Source organism: Crassostrea angulata, chromosome 10 (genome assembly GCF_025612915.1).
Source record: "Crassostrea angulata isolate pt1a10 chromosome 10, ASM2561291v2, whole genome shotgun sequence".
Classification (NCBI taxonomy): Eukaryota; Metazoa; Mollusca; class Bivalvia; order Ostreida; family Ostreidae; genus Magallana; species Magallana angulata.
This window is the reverse complement of record NC_069120.1, coordinates 39,026,867-39,043,490: the sequence shown is the minus strand read 5'-3', so window position 1 is coordinate 39,043,490 and position 16,624 is coordinate 39,026,867. Positions and strand designations below refer to the sequence as shown.

General features: G+C 33.2%; 2 protein-coding genes across 2 annotated transcripts; both read right to left on the bottom strand.

Moving 5' to 3' along the window:
• Positions 1 to 1,311: 1,311 nt before the first annotated feature.
• LOC128166903 (uncharacterized) lies at positions 1,312 to 4,926 on the bottom strand. The gene is made up of 2 exons (XM_052832357.1): positions 4,867 to 4,926; positions 1,312 to 4,699 (listed from the first exon to the last, which is right to left on the bottom strand). Exons 1-2 carry the CDS (start codon positions 4,871 to 4,873, stop codon positions 2,538 to 2,540), a joined length of 2,169 nt encoding a protein of 722 aa, XP_052688317.1. The 5' UTR covers positions 4,874 to 4,926; the 3' UTR covers positions 1,312 to 2,537.
• Positions 4,927 to 13,651: 8,725 nt separating this feature from the next.
• LOC128164544 (uncharacterized) lies at positions 13,652 to 16,404 on the bottom strand. Its single transcript, XM_052828452.1, has 2 exons — positions 16,312 to 16,404; positions 13,652 to 16,146 (listed from the first exon to the last, which is right to left on the bottom strand). Exons 1-2 carry the CDS (start codon positions 16,316 to 16,318, stop codon positions 13,979 to 13,981), a joined length of 2,175 nt encoding a protein of 724 aa, XP_052684412.1. The 5' UTR covers positions 16,319 to 16,404; the 3' UTR covers positions 13,652 to 13,978.
• Positions 16,405 to 16,624: the final 220 nt, after the last annotated feature.

Below are 16,624 nucleotides of genomic sequence, written 5' to 3'. Positions count from 1 at the left end.
AAAAAATTATGCTATATTGAATCGAAATTCTACATAGATGTGTCAGGCGGCGACATAAAAAACTAATTACTAAGTGCCGGGTAGATGTATATGGTATCATGAATAAAAATTTATGCAATTTTCATTTTTTATTAAATTGTGACTATATATTGAGCAAGTTTGATAAAGATGCAATTCGAAATACTTAATTGTAAGATTTAAGCATATCCTTTCACAAATACATAAATTAACGTTCGCGATTTTAACTGGCATTGGTTTATTGCAGGCTTGGGGCGAATTACATTGTAAAGTAATGCATTACATTACCATTACTTCATGAATTTGGGCATTAAATTACCATTACCATTACTTGATTTTCTTGAAGTAATGCAATACATTACCATTACATGAGTAAAGTAATGCATTACCATTACCATTACTTTTTTTTTAAGTAAAGCTAATAAAGAGTTTTTGCAAATGTTTCAAATATACAACACTCTTTAACATATCTACAGCTTTATGCTCAGAATCAGGTTCAAATTCAATGAATAAACAAGAGTCTTTCTTTATTTGCTTAATATATAATCATATTGTGGCAATATGAACAACATATTACATAAGTAAAATGATATTTATAGACATTTGGCATGATACAATATCAGATATGAAATAGAGACACAGGATAACATGCTTAACAAAAAACAATTCATGAAATAATGTTGCGGTTTTTAAAAGCTAAATATAGATATATTCTCAGATTACACAAATCTTTATAATTTTGGACACTTAATTTTATTAATTTATAAACAGATGACTTTTCCCAGTTATATTTCTTAATATATTTTAATCGTATTTCTTTTTACGGAGGACACTTTAAGACAAAAGATTGCTGTTGCACTTTATGATCGAAGTTTCAAAGGGTTCATCTTTTAACTGCATCCATCTTCCGGGCTAAAATACCGGTAAATAAATGTTTTGCAGGAGTAGTCAAAGCTTGGACTGGAAAATACTGTTTGACGATCTTTATCTTAGGATATATTAAGTGCAATAATAGATTAAATACATAAATCTTGTATTTTCTATCAGTCCAAACTAATGTACAGTGTAATGATATATAATATACAAGAGAGAGAGAGAGAGAGAGAGACAGAAAGAGGGAGAGAGAGAAAATAAGTAAGATTATTTTCAAATGGATTATAATATTGGAAGTGATATTGATTTTCATCATGGATGAACAGTGCATTCATTTTGCTTTTAAAGGTGCATGTCTGTCTCCTTTTCTACTGTGACATAGCGAAGGGAAGGGGATTGGGGTGTTTAGCACTTCTTATAACAATAGATTGTTTTGATTCTTAGATTATCCTGGGGGCATAGTGTGTTGTTGACACATTTCTTATTGAAGTGCAAACTAATTGGAGTAAATTGTCTAAAAACTCTTAATAACAACACTCTTAAAAATGTTATGAAATTGTGCTGTTATCTAGTAATATAAACAATTCAAAAATGAGTTTTAAAAAACCTTTTTTAATAAAACATGTAAAATCAAAACATTTTTTTCCCAATTAGAATTATTTCTTTCTTCTTTAAAAATAAATTTAATCAAATTCAATTTCAACTATTCATTTATTCATCACATTTTTTAAAGTAAACATGCATAAATATGCATAGTAATGCAAAGTAATGCCATGTAATGCCAGCATTACACTAGATTTTGGAAAGTAATGCATTACATTAGCATTACTTGTAATGCTAATTTTGAGGCATTACACATTACTAGCATTACTTTGAAAACATGTAATGCATTGCAATGCATTACCATTACATTTAGCATTACCCCAAGCCTGGTATATTGGTATGGAATGATGTGCCTCAGAAAGTAAGCATCATTTCATGTTTATCTGACTTTATCGTCAACGGAAAGATGAAGAAAGAAATTAGTTGCGACTTATTTCGTTCCTTAAATGATAAAATATAAAATAAGTATAGGATAAACAAGAATTCATATCTTTTGTTTATTGCCATCGAAATATCCTCGCAATAACCCCAACAGAACGCGCTAGTTTAGTGGACCTATAAAGTTTAGGTCATTAAGACTCATCTATCAGTGTTTTGACGCATTTATAATTTTATTTTTAAAAAATGGCATATATATTTTCATGAATTGATTTTATTCCTTTTTTGGAGTTAGACTACATTTTGAAATAATAATCAAACAACCTTCTGAGAAATAAAATTTAATATTTTTTAACCAACAAACGTTTACTGGAAGCGTACAGTCATCATTTTTTTTAAATGTTCGCAATGTTATGAATTGTATTTAAATTTATTAAAACTGTTTAGGTTGTATAAAAAAATACGACTTTATATGGAAATGGAACAAATCTTGCATAAATATTCATATCGTTCAGTTCTAAAAAGAAGAATGACTTATCACAACTTAATTTATTACGACTAAACATTTAATCGGTCTGAAAAAATTACAATTAACCATTGGCAAATCTGCAACTTTTATTTTGCCCTTTTACTAAATGTAGAATATGTTTTGTATATATAGTGCTTCATATCAAACTGTGCAGCATCTGAGCAATGTAAAATAAAACTGATGTTCTAGTCTGCCATTCTGGACAACCCCGGTTACACATGACCAACCTTCTTTTGTGGACATGGGCCAAGCAATAATATTGCAAAGCTTTATCGTAATTTCCTAATTTTACAAAAGCTACTGCAAGCATGATGTAGTTCATATATATGTCCTCTTTTTTTGAGCAATGCAAGAACTCTTTGAGTTTCATTGACAATTCCTCCACCATTTTTAAATTGCTTTTGTTAGCGTAACAAAGAATTTTCAGAAACACTGAGTATAGACCGGGTAGAATAAAAAGACTGGATTCTGTTTTTCTCATCATTACTATTTCGAGCGCTATCTCATTTGGAATTAGAGGCAATGGTCGATGGACTTCAAAATCGTATGATACCGCCAACGACATTTTATCCAGGCTGCTTAATCCCCGTCCGCAGAAGGTTGAACAATACATCGGAGTTTGGTAAACTACACCGTGTCGTAAATGTGTATGTATATAACCAAGGTCTTCCTTTAGTATATCATCGTATTTTTTGATGTATTTAAGAGCTGAGTCGAACCTTCCTAAACAGTAATAGGCAGTTGCAAGCGTGAGATTACCTTTGCATATATCCGAAAATCGAGAAAGATGTAGATAACAAAAAGCCTTTCGAATGTATGTATACTTTTTTCGAGTAGTATGTTTTGTCAGAGACATGTTAAGATATATAAGAGCCAGTTGACGAAGAGTTTGAAACCGACGTAATTTAAGTATTTCAAGATCAAACGTATCAACTCTTCTTTGAACCTCCAGTTTCAGTGAATTCCTCAGTTCTAACTCCAGAAGGTCTAATGATGGACTTTTTGGTCGTCTTGAAAGTATTTCGCTAAATAGCACTGCGTCCACATTTCCTTCTACTTGTGTTCTGTCCCTTACAGAGAAACGCAAACATTTGAAGTCCTCCTCTGGGTTTGAGGTAGGAAATGAATTAGGTCTTATCTTATTTCTGGCATCTTCTAAGGCTTTTTTTAAATGAATTAAGGAATGACAACGCAATAAGCATCTCCATCCTTCACTGTATAATTCAAAAAGTTTCCAGGATGTGTACTCCAATTGCCATTCTTCTACTTTACCCATGAACATGTTGTTTTCTCTAATAAAAAAATTCGGGCAAATCCCGTTTCTTGTCCATTCAAGTAGCCTTTGAAAGCAAATGTCGACACAAAAAACCAAACGCTCTGGCTTCCAGTAATCGGAAGGAGTTTCTTCAATTGTCCAAAACAAAGCTGATTTTAGAAAGTAAGAACAGATACAGTCTGAGACAATTGAATCTTGTGAAAATACTTCTTGATTTAAAAGCTTGAAAATTCCATATGTCAAAAACTGTGTGTTATTGAAAGAGTAAATCAATTGTTTCTCTGCAAGAGAAAAAGACAGTCTCCACTGAAAAGGATCCTGAATCCATTTATTATTTTCTAAATTGTTTGAAATTAAATTTCCTGTTAGCTTCTTGGATCCAATGGCCATTAAATGACATCCTTGTGATTTGATTTTTTCAATGAGTCCCCGTGATGGCCATCCGTATGACCTTCTTCGTTCAACCCATTCGTTTGCATACACAGGCCATTCTTTGAATTCCAGACAAAATGCCCTATCATGATCTGGTCCTTGTTCATGTCTTTCCATCACACACGGTCCATGAAGAACCCCATTGGGGTTTAATTTATGGAACCATCTTACAAACTCTTCGCTCGACAAATAGTAATCTCCTTTCACTCGATGTGTTGATTCTTTTATGTGCGCAACTGGCGTATGAGGGGTTTGTACAGCAAGTTTTACATACCCAGGTGGTACATCAGCAGTCTTCAACAATCTGACGACGGCCATGTCAGTTCCAAGGTTTCTGGGAACTTCTGCAACTACTTTGGTCCGTTTATCAACATGCATTTGATCTACATCTGTTCCCCTCATGCGGAATCCCTCAGCACATCCACCAGCTCTAATTATTTCCATCTGGTCATTATGGCAATCCAATTGATCCAAAATGTCCATAATGTGTCGTCTTATTCTTTGCAAATCTGGATCCCCTACTGCATTTACTAAACTGTCCGCAATTAGATAGGACAGGTGAGGATCATCTATCCACAACGTCGAGTGTCCTGATTTTAAGGGGGAAAATAATAAATTAGATTTCTGATTACTAATTATCATCATCAAGAAGATATGATTAAACTTTTGAACCACCCACCATGATTATACCATGAAGTTTTATCGACTTCAAAGTAACTTGTCGAAATTGAATTATTTAAATGTAAATTGCTCTTACCCGCCATCACTTTCTGTGCAACGAGACAATGGTTAGTTCAAATATATCGCATTCCGTGATTTTCCTTGGTTTTATCACAATGTCATACTCATGCGCGCATACAAGGACATTTATTTAGCGCCTGCTTCCCGGTTGTTCCTAAATTGAGAGTAATTCATTGACAAAATTATAGTGTATTATAGAACTAATGTGAATGTAAACTACATAAAGAGCAGCGTCAAATTATCTTCCATCATTCCTCAATAGCAAAAATATATATTTTATATCAATTTGTAATTTCTTTGGATAGAGGCGCAATGATTTTTTTATCAAGTCATAGTGACAATAACGTTAGCAACACACAATGTTCAAATATTGGAACTATTTTTCAAGCGTTAGCTTTGAGTTTCAATCAAGTAGAGAGTCAACATTTCTATCTTAGGGGAGTTTTATGACTTTTTAAAAACATTTATTCAAACCATTATGTCTGCAGTTTGGATTAATTAAGCAGTCACGACACTAAACTACAATGTACTACATGTGTATTGGTGAGCTTGTACCAGGAAGTAGGAAACATGTATTATGCCATCAATATGATTGTATTTATTCCAAAAACAGAATTTCTTTTTTTCTAATTAAAGAGGCATGGTCCCGATTTAAACTTTTAGATATCTACTTTTGATTTTACAATGCTTTGGTGATGTATTTTTAATCATTTATGTCATTTATCGAAGGATATTAAAGATACAAAGCTCATTATTCTTATAAATCAGATCAAGGCTCTACTTTACATTTGCTTATGTTTGGTACATATATTATACTCTGTTCCGAGTTTTTGCTTCACCACATTTCACTTGATATTTCGATAATCATATATACCTTTGTGCTCAAAATACATTCATCTGCTAATATGCAAAATGTACAGATTATCTGTTTTGAAACGCCCCATCTACCGCTTAAGGTTTCAATACACAACTCTAATGGGAGTTTGAATTTTATCAGCGCTAGCCATTAATTAAATAGCCCGGATAATAACTTTGAAAAATCATGCTTGGTATTCTGAGTGAGTTCCGAATGGCAAACATTTCCCACTATATTTATCCTTAAGAAGTTTGTTTTCGTTCCTGTAATCTTTAATGATTGAAAATGGGGATTTCTTGGAATTTTTTCCTTTTATAGATATCAATTGTTTTCTTTCATAGGGATGTGTAATTTTAAAAAAAAATCATCAAAAAGCGGTAGAAGCAATAACTAAGGCCAGGCTGTAGTAAAAATTATGATTTTAGCAGATTTTTTTCTGCTTTCTAGTTCATGAAGAAATAGAATAAACAGTATATACATGTATTGTAGGTCACTTTTAATTTCATATGAAACTTTGCTTTTCAGCTCTCAATACATAAGCAAAACATGGCCTGATCTTTGTTTATATAACTTTATAACATTATATTGTACGTACGTTGCCTATAACACTTTGATTTACACTCAAATTCAGATTATTTGTTATAAATATCTTGAAGCAGTCTCAACATAAAGCATTGAACAAAAAAATTTGAAACTTACTGCGCCCTTCGTGACTATGTCCCGTAAATAGGGCATGTTCATAATTTTTACTTTAAATTGTTAACAATTGTTAACAAAATGTTAACAAAGGCTTTGTTTACATAGCAAAGAATTGCAAGCTTGTAACTCGCTTATAACTCAACAAATGACACTCAAATTTTATTTAACGAATAAAAATGCATTACCTCAGTATTGTTTACATTTAATCAGAAAAAATGAAAAAAAATCACGACCAAGCCTCTTCAAGCCTATGCTTAAAAAAAGGTTCAAGTTTGTCAGGCTTTCCACCTTTCTTGTGAAAGACCTTTTGCATTTCTTCTGAATAAAAGCGTTTTCCTCGGTCAATTAAAAAAGTGTATAGAAAAAATTGCTTGTATTGAATTGGATTTAAAAGAATTCTTGAGACATTTCATAAAGAAGTCCTTCCTTTCCCATCATGAAATAGTTTCAACGTTGTCCGGGCCCTATTGTACATGTAAGAGGTGCTTGTTATCGCTATTCCTCTGAAATCGTAAGATATGAATAATTAAAGTGAAATAATCCGATGTCCCCTTATACCAGTAATTACAATATGAATTTTATTAATTTCACAAATAGAGGAAAAATATTAAATGCCCTTCACCCCGCTATATTGGTGACCTTGACCTTTTATTATTTTTTTTACCTAGTTAAAATATTTATTCTGGGCAATGCATGATATGCAACAAATGGTAGATTTTTTATATGTACGTTATGAAACACCCCCATCACTTGCCACATACACATCTCGTTCTTCGCCGGGGGGGGGGGGGGATGTTTGTTTGACCTAGACCTTTAACCTTGACCCTGTTATATCACATGCGATGTCATTCGATTGATAGCCAATAGAATCATCAGCATGCACCTGTTAAGAGTCGCCGTTGCCGCTCGTTATGGCTGCTTTTTATTTCATTTTTTCATCTAAGATCGAAAATCTGTTTTTCTTTAATTACCCATTAATCATTTACATTAAAAATCAAAGTACTCAGAGTACTGTAAAGTGCTAAGCCAGCCTCAATGCTACTTTTTTCAAATCATTGTTAATTGTTAATATTTTAAAAATATAATTATACAGAAAGTAAAAGAAAAAACAGTTTCATGATAATGCATCATATGTATGAGATCCTGACCATACCATTTCAATCAGTTTGAAGAAAGGAGTTTGTAATGTATATTAAGTGATTAGTCAGCCCACGGACTGACTAATTAAGTTGGGATGAAAATTCGATTGCGCTTGTGTACATTGGAATTCTGAGAAGGAATTATATATAGACATTCTTGGTTTAAGAAATTCAAAGTTATGAAACTGACTGTCCCTGGGTTTCCGGAGTCCGCATATATACATTTCTCGAATTTTAGTGGATATAAGGTTTAAAATTCAGAGAGCGATTTTTGCAATTTTAAAAGTCTAATTATAAATAACGAAAGTTGATGTGCAGTCATACACTGTACCGCTGCACGCCCGTTTCCTACCCTACAGTTATTAAGGTAAAGCGTGAAAACTCAATGTACACCCGCATAATATCGCTCTGGACATTATATATCTTGTATTTTAATAGGTTGTACATTCACTTTTGATCTAAAATTAATATTCCGCTGGCTGACTTTATTTCCTTTTTTAAATGCTAACCTTGTTGATGTATACAGTTTACGGCAAGTTTTGAATACATTTACTCAGTGAGTGAAAACAAACTAACGGTACCTTTTCACCAATTGAAACCGTAAAATATGACTAAATGTCATTGAATTTAAAATCGACAAATTGCACGAGAAAATCACGACATGAATCAAAAGATCAAAGTTACACAACAAATATTTTTAAAAATATCACGTTGATAAATTTGTCGGCCTTTGAGGGTCTCAAATTTTTTCTATGTAAACTTTTGATATAGCAACAAGACAAGGGAATATCTCTGATCACATGCTTTGACACTCCGAGATCTGCACCACTTGCCATCCTTTGTTTACATCGCACAGCGGTCACCCAACATGCAACTAATAATAGCAGCATAAAATGTCTCGTGGCATGTTTAGTTGTGTAATCGCCAATGCACCCTCAGACTTCACTGATATTGTGAAAGTTTGCCATTTGTTCTGATCTTGATTAAATAAACCCACAACTCTACGTTCTTTTGCAAAACCTGGGATCTAAATAGAAACTTAAAGATACCATGATCTTATTATTTTTAGAATTCGAGCGTCGGTCAGCATGATCACTAGGTGGCGCTTATAAAAAGATCGTGAGATTTGGTGCATCCCTAATAAGCGCTAGCACATGCGCTTAGCGCTTAAAAAGAACTACTACATATGTAGTTACTGTAGCAACTTATAATTAAGACTTCATTATATTTTTAACCAATAAACAGCATTTGCTTCTGTTCTGGTATTATAGTCCTTTCTGATATAAAATAATCATGATGTATATTTTATTTGTTAAAATAGATCATATTAGAAAGGACACTATTATTAGTAACCCTATCAATGGCATTTCCAGTGGTGGAGAAATGCTAAATTTTTAATTTGTTTTTTTCTTTTTAATTTCAACAGCAAGAATGTGGTAGATTATCCTTATGTAAACTAGAAACATATTTACTCTAGTGTGGCATTAAATTAAAAACAAAAAAAACGCCACTGATTTTTGAGATATAAAATTTAATGTGAGTACGTAAGAAGATTTATTATGATTAACTTCTTACAAACACACACACTCTCTCTCTCTCTCTCTCTCTCTCTCTCTCTCTCTCTCTCTCTCTCTCTCTCTCTCTCTCTCTCTGATTTGAACACCACCAGACTCTACATGGAGTACTGTACTGTTCTCTGGAACCGGAGGCAAAAAGAAATCTGAAAGTAGATACATATATTTATTTACACTAAATCTCATACTTTTGTAAATTTAACTTTTGAGTCTGCGAAAATAACGCTGACTTGCCTAAACACAAGGGTTGCCACCACCGCCCCCGCTGCTGGCCCCACCCAATAGATGTAGTGATAGTTCCACACATAGGAGCCGTCCTGATGTAGAGAGTAACACACGGCCGGGCCTAAACTTCTTGCTGGATTCATGGATCCGCCGGTCAACGATGCCCTAGATCAGTCATAAACAGAATTCGGACTTTCGATGATATCAAAATTTCTAACTTTTTAAAGAGCAGTTCGGCAAACTATATTCGCTTACAAACAAAGCTGTTTGAGGTTTTTTTTACACTATAAGATTGTTTAAACAATACAACACCTACTTTTCAGTGACCATTTTCAAATCTTGTGAAATAAATTTGATTAATACATAAATTTGTGTCTGACTATCAGTACTTTGATTTCTTTTTTAAAAGCTCTGATTATACTATAGGATATGTATAGTATTTAAACTGTACCTACCCCGCCATAACTCCTACAACTATCGATAAACCAGTGACTAGGGGAGATAACTGCTGCTTGTTTTCGTCTACTGTTACCATGAGAACTGTAAGCACTAGTATGAATGAAAGAATTACTTCGGCTAGCAGTCCCCAACCTTCTTCCATTCTTCTACTTTTCCCATGAACATGTTGTTTTCACGAACGGAATAATTTGGACAAAACCCATTTTTTGTCCATTCAATAAGTCTTTGAAAGCAAATGTCGACACAAAATACCAAACGCTCTGGCTTCCAATAATCAGATGGAGTTTCTTCAATTGTCCAAAACAAGACTGTTTTTAGAAAGTAAGAACAGATACAGTCTTTGACAATTGAATCTGGTGAAAATACCTCTAGGTTCAAAAGCTTGAAAATGCCATAAACCAAAAATTGTGTGTTATTAAACGAATAAACTAATTTCTTTTCTGCAAGGGAGAAAGATAGCCTCCATTGAAGAGGGTCTCCTATCCACATTGACTTCTCAAAGTGATCCGCCACAAAATCTTCCCTTAGTTTTTTTATCCAATTGGCATTAAATGGCACCCCAGGGTTTTTATTTTTTTGATGAGTTGTCTTGGTGGCCAATCAAATGACCTTTTCCTTTCAAGCCATTCGTTTGCATATACAGGCCACTCTGTGTATTCCAGACAAAATGCTCTATCGTGATCTGTTTCAGCTTCACTTCGATCCATTACACATGGTCCATGTAATATTCCATCAGGACTTAAATCCTTGTACCATCTCACAAATGCTTCGCTCGACAAAAAATATTGGCCTGCTACCATTTGCATTGATTTCCTTATATGTGGCACTGATGTATGAGGAGTTAACACCACAAGATTTACATACCCGGGTGGTACTTTTGAGAGCTGCATTAGTTTGACGACTGCTAAAGAAGTGCAAAGGTTCTTGGGAGTTTCTGCAACAACTTTGGTCAACTTATCCACGTACATTTGATCTACATCTGTTCCTTTCATGCAGAATCCCTCTGCACACCCACCAGACCTAATCACTTCCATTTGGCTATTTGAAAAACTTAATTGATCTAAAACATCCATTATGTGTCGCCGTATTCTTTGCAAGTCTGGATCCCCAATTGCATTCAACAAACTGTCCGCAATTAAATATGACAAATGAGAATCGTCGAGCCACGGTGATCTGATTCCTAAGTCAAAGATAGGTGTATGTTATTAACACATTTTATTATCATTCATAAACACCTCAAACAAAATCTGAATTGATAAGAAATACATTCAACCGTATTCTGATACTGAAAATGTAACATTTTTGACTTCATAGAAAATTGTTGAAATAGTAAATTAAGATATAACATGCTCCTAACTGCCATCGTGTTAAACGCAATATCAGATTTGTAAGTATTTTGTTGGAAACTAAAGATATCACTTTGTTTTATAAGAATAAGTTCATTGACGTGTGCGTAAACAAGGAAAGTCAACAATATTTTATAGTTACATGCTTCCGGTGTTTCTAATTGAAGAGTTATAAAGCAATCTGCCATGGCATATCGGAAATTCTTGTCGTGTCCCATTCATTTTCTTCCTTATTGACTGTTTTCTGTGAAAAATGACAAAAATGTCACAAGAATCCCCTTTCATGAATGAAATTAAATGATCAAAAAATTATGCTATATTGAATCGAAATTCTACATAGATGTGTCAGGCGGCGACATAAAAACTAATTACTAAGTGCCGGGTAGATGTATATGGTATCATGAATAAAAATTTATGCAATTTTCATTTTTTATTAAATTGTGACTATATATAGAGCAAGTTTGATAAAGATGCAATTCGAAATACTTAATTGTAAGATTTAAGCATATCCTTTCACAAATACATAAATTAACGTTCGCGATTTTAACTGGCATTGGTATATTGCAGGCTTGGGGCTAATTACATTGTAAAGTAATGCATTACATTACCATTACTTCATGAATTTGGGCATTAAATTACCATTACCATTACTTGATTTTCTTGAAGTAACGCAATACATTACCATTACATGAGTAAAGTAATGCATTACCATTACCATTACTTTTTTTTTAAGTAAAGCTAATAAAGAGTTTTTGCAAATGTTTCAAATATACAACACTCTTTAACATATCTACAGCTTCATGCTCAGTATCAGGTTCAAATTCAATGAATAAACAAGAGTCTTTCTTTATTTGCTTAATATATAATCATATTGTGGCAATATGAACAAAATATTACATAAGTAAAATGATATTTATAGACATTTGGCATGATACAATATCAGATATGAAATAGAGACACAGGATAACATGCTTAACAAAAAACAATTCATGAAATAATGTTGCGGTTTTTAAAAGCTAAATATAGATATATTCTCAGATTACACAAATCTTTATAATTTTGGACACTTAATTTTATTAATTTATAAACAGATGACTTTTCCCAGTTATATTTCTTAATATATTTTAATCGTATTTCTTTTTACGGAGGACACTTTAAGACAAAAGATTGCTGTTGCACTTTATGATCGAAGTTTCAAAGGGTTCATCTTTTAACTGCATCCATCTTCCGGGCTAAAATACCGGTAAATAAATGTTTTGCAGGAGCAGTCAAAGCTTGGACTGGAAAATACTGTTTGACGATCTTTATCTTAGGATATATTAAGTGCAATAATAGATTAAATACATAAATCTTGTATTTTCTATCAGTCCAAACTAATGTACAGTGTAATGATATATAATATACAAGAGAGAGAGAGAGAGAGACAGAAAGAGGGAGAGAGAGAAAATAAGTAAGATTATTTTCAAATGGATTATAATATTGGAAGTGATATTGATTTTCATCATGGATGAACAGTGCATTCATTTTGCTTTTAAAGGTGCATGTCTGTCTCCTATTCTACTGTGACATAGCGAAGGGAAGGGGATTGGGGTGTTTAGCACTTCTTATAACAATAGATTGTTTTGATTCTTAGATTATCCTGGGGGCATAGTGTGTTGTTGACACATTTCTTATTGAAGTGAAAACTAATTAGAGTAAATTGTTTAAAAACTCTTAATAACAACACTCTTAAAAATGTTATGAAATTGTGCTGTTATCTAGTAATATAAACAATTCAAAAATGAGTTTTTAAAAACCTTTTTTAATAAAACATGTAAAATCAAAACATTTTTTTCTCAATTAGAATTATTTCTTTCTTCTTTAAAAATAAATTTAATCAAATTCAATTTCAACTATTCATTTATTCATCACATTTTTTAAAGTAAACATGCATAAATATGCATAGTAATGCAAAGTAATGCCATGTAATGCCAGCATTACACTAGATTTTGGAAAGTAATGCATTACATTAGCATTACTTGTAATGCTAATTTTGAGGCATTACACATTACTAGCATTACTTTGAAAACATGTAATGCATTGCAATGCATTACCATTACATTTAGCATTACCCCAAGCCTGGTATATTGGTATGGAATGATGTGCCTCAGAAAGTAAGCATCATTTCATGTTTATTTGACTTTATCGTCAACGGAAAGATGAAGAAAGAAATAAGTTGCGACTTATTTCGTTCCTTAAATGATAAAATATAAAATAAGTATAGGATAAACAAGAATTCATATCTTTTGTTTATTGCCATCGAAATATCCTCGCAATAACCCCAACAGAACGCGCTAGTTTAGTGGACCTATAAAGTTTAGGTCATTAAGACTCATCTATCAGTGTTTTGACGCATTTATAATTTTATTTAAAAAAAATGGCATATATATTTTCATGAATTGATTTTATTCCTTTTTTGGAGTTAGACTACATTTTGAAATAATAATCAAACAACCTTCTGAGAAATAAAATTTAATATTTTTTAAACAACAAACGTTTACTGGAAGCGTACAGTCATCATTTTTTTTAAATGTTCGCAATGTTATGCATTGTTTTTAAATTTATTAAAACTGTTTAGGTTGTATAAAATATACGACTTTATATGGAAATGGAACAAATCTTGCATAAATATTCATATCGTTCAGTTCTAAAAAGAAGAATGATTTATCACAACTTAATTTATTACGACTAAACATTTAATCGGTCTGAAAAAATTACAATTAACCATTGGCAAATCTGCAACTTTTATTTTGCCCTTTTACTGGACGTAGCATATGTTTTGTATAGTGCTTCATATTGGCATCAAACTTTGAAGCATCTGAGCAATGTAAAATAAAACTGATGTTCTAGTCTGCCATTCTGGACAACCCCGGTTACACATGACAAACCTTCTTTTGTGGACATGGGCCAAGCAATAATATTTCAAAGCTTTATCGTAATTTCCTAATTTAACAAAAGCTACTGCAAGCATGATGTAGTTCATATATATGTCTTCTTTTTTTGAGCAATGCAAAAACTCTTTGAGTTTCATTGACAATTCCTCCACCATTTTTAAATTGCTTTTGTTAGTGTAACAAAGAATTTTCAGAAACACTGAGTATAGACCGGGTAGAATAAAAAGACTGGATTCTGTTTTTCTCATCATTACTATTTCGAGCGCTATCTCATTTGGAATTAGAGGCAATGGTCGATGGACTTCAAAATCGTATGATACCGCCAACGACATTTTATCCAGGCTGCTTAATCCCCGTCCGCAGAAGGTTGAACAATACATCGGAGTTTGGTAAACTACACCATGTCGTAAATGTGTATGTATATAACCAAGGTCTTCCTTTAGTATATCATCGTATTTTTTGATGTATTTAAGAGCTGAGTCGAACCTTCCTAAACAGTAATAGGCAGTTGCAAGCGTGAGATTACCTTTGCATATATCCGAAAATCGAGAAAGATGTAGATAACAAAAAGCCTTTCGAATGTATGTATACTTTTTTCGAGTAGTATGTTTTGTCAGAGACATGTTAAGATATATAAGAGCCAGTTGACGAAGAGTTTGAAACCGACGTAATCTAAGTATTTCAAGATCAAACGTATCAAGTCTTCTTTGAACCTCCAGTTTCAGTGAATTCCTCAGTTCTAACTCCAGAAGGTCTAATGATGGACTTTTTGGTCGTCTTGAAAGTATTTCGCTAAATAGCACTGCGTCCACATTTCCTTCTACTTGTGTTCTGTCCCTTACAGAGGAACGCAAACATTTGAAGTCCTCCTCTGGGTTTGAGGTAGGAAATGAATTAGGTCTTATCTTATTTCTGGCATCTTCTAAGGCTTTTTTTAAATGAATTAAGGAATGACAACGCAATAAGCATCTCCATCCTTCACTGTATAATTCAAAAAGTTTCAAGGATGTGTACTCCAATTGCCATTCTTCTACTTTACCCATGAACATGTTGTTTTCTCTAATAAAAAAATTCGGGCAAATCCCGTTTCTTGTCCATTCAAGTAGCCTTTGAAAGCAAATGTCGACACAAAAAACCAAACGCTCTGGCTTCCAGTAATCAGATGGAGTTTCTTCAATTGTCCAAAACAAAGCTGATTTTAGAAAGTAAGAACAGATACAGTCTGAGACAATTGAATCTTGTGAAAATACTTCTTGATTTAAAAGCTTGAAAATTCCATATGTCAAAAACTGTGTGTTATTGAAAGAGTAAATCAATTGTTTCTCTGCAAGAGAAAAAGACAGTCTCCACTGAAAAGGATCCTGAATCCATTTATTATTTTCTAAATTGTTTGAAATTAAATTTCCTGTTAGCTTCTTGGATCCAATGGCCATTAAATGACATCCTTGTGATTTGATTTTTTCAATGAGTCCCCGTGATGGCCATCCGTATGACCTTCTTCGTTCAACCCATTCGTTTGCATACACAGGCCATTCTTTGAATTCCAGACAAAATGCCCTATCATGATCTGGTCCTTGTTCATGTCTTTCCATCACACACGGTCCATGAGGAACTCCATTGGGGTTTAATTTATGGAACCATCTTACAAACTCTTCGCTCGACAAATAGTAATCTCCATTCACTCGATGTGTTGATTCTTTTATGTGCGCAACTGGCGTATGAGGGGTTTGTACAGCAAGTTTTACATACCCAGGTGGTACATCAGAAGTCTTCAACAATCTGACGACGGCCATGTCAGTTCCAAGGTTTCTGGGAACTTCTGCAACTACTTTGGTCCGTTTATCAACATGCATTTGATCTACATCTGTTCCCCTCATGCGGAATCCCTCAGCACATCCACCAGCTCTAATTATTTCCATCTGGTCATTATGGCAATCCAATTGATCCAAAATGTCCATAATGTGTCGTCTTATTCTTTGCAAATCTGGATCCCCTACTGCATTTACTAAACTGTCCGCAATTAGATAGGACAGGTGAGGATCATCTATCCACAACGTCGAGTGTCCTGATTTTAAGGGGGAAAATAATAAATTAGATTTCTGACTACTAATTATCATCATCAAAAAGATATGATTAAACTTGAACCACCAACCATGATTATACAATGAAGTTTTATCGACTTCAAAGTAACTTGTCGAAATTGAATTATTTAAATGTAAATTGCTCTTACCCGCCATCACTTTCTGTGCAACGAGACAATGGTTAGTTCAAATATATCGCATTCGGTGATTTTCCTTGGTTTTATCACAATGTCATACTCATGCGCGCATACAAGGACATTTATTTAGCGCCTGCTTCCCGGTTGTTCCTAAATTGAGATTAATTCATTGACAAAATTATAGTGTATTATAGAACTAATGTGAATGTAAACTACATAATATAAAGAGCAGCGTCAAATTATCTTCCATCATTCCTCAATAGCAAAAATATATATTTTATATCAATTTGTAATTTCTTTGGATAGAGGCGCAATGATTTTTTTT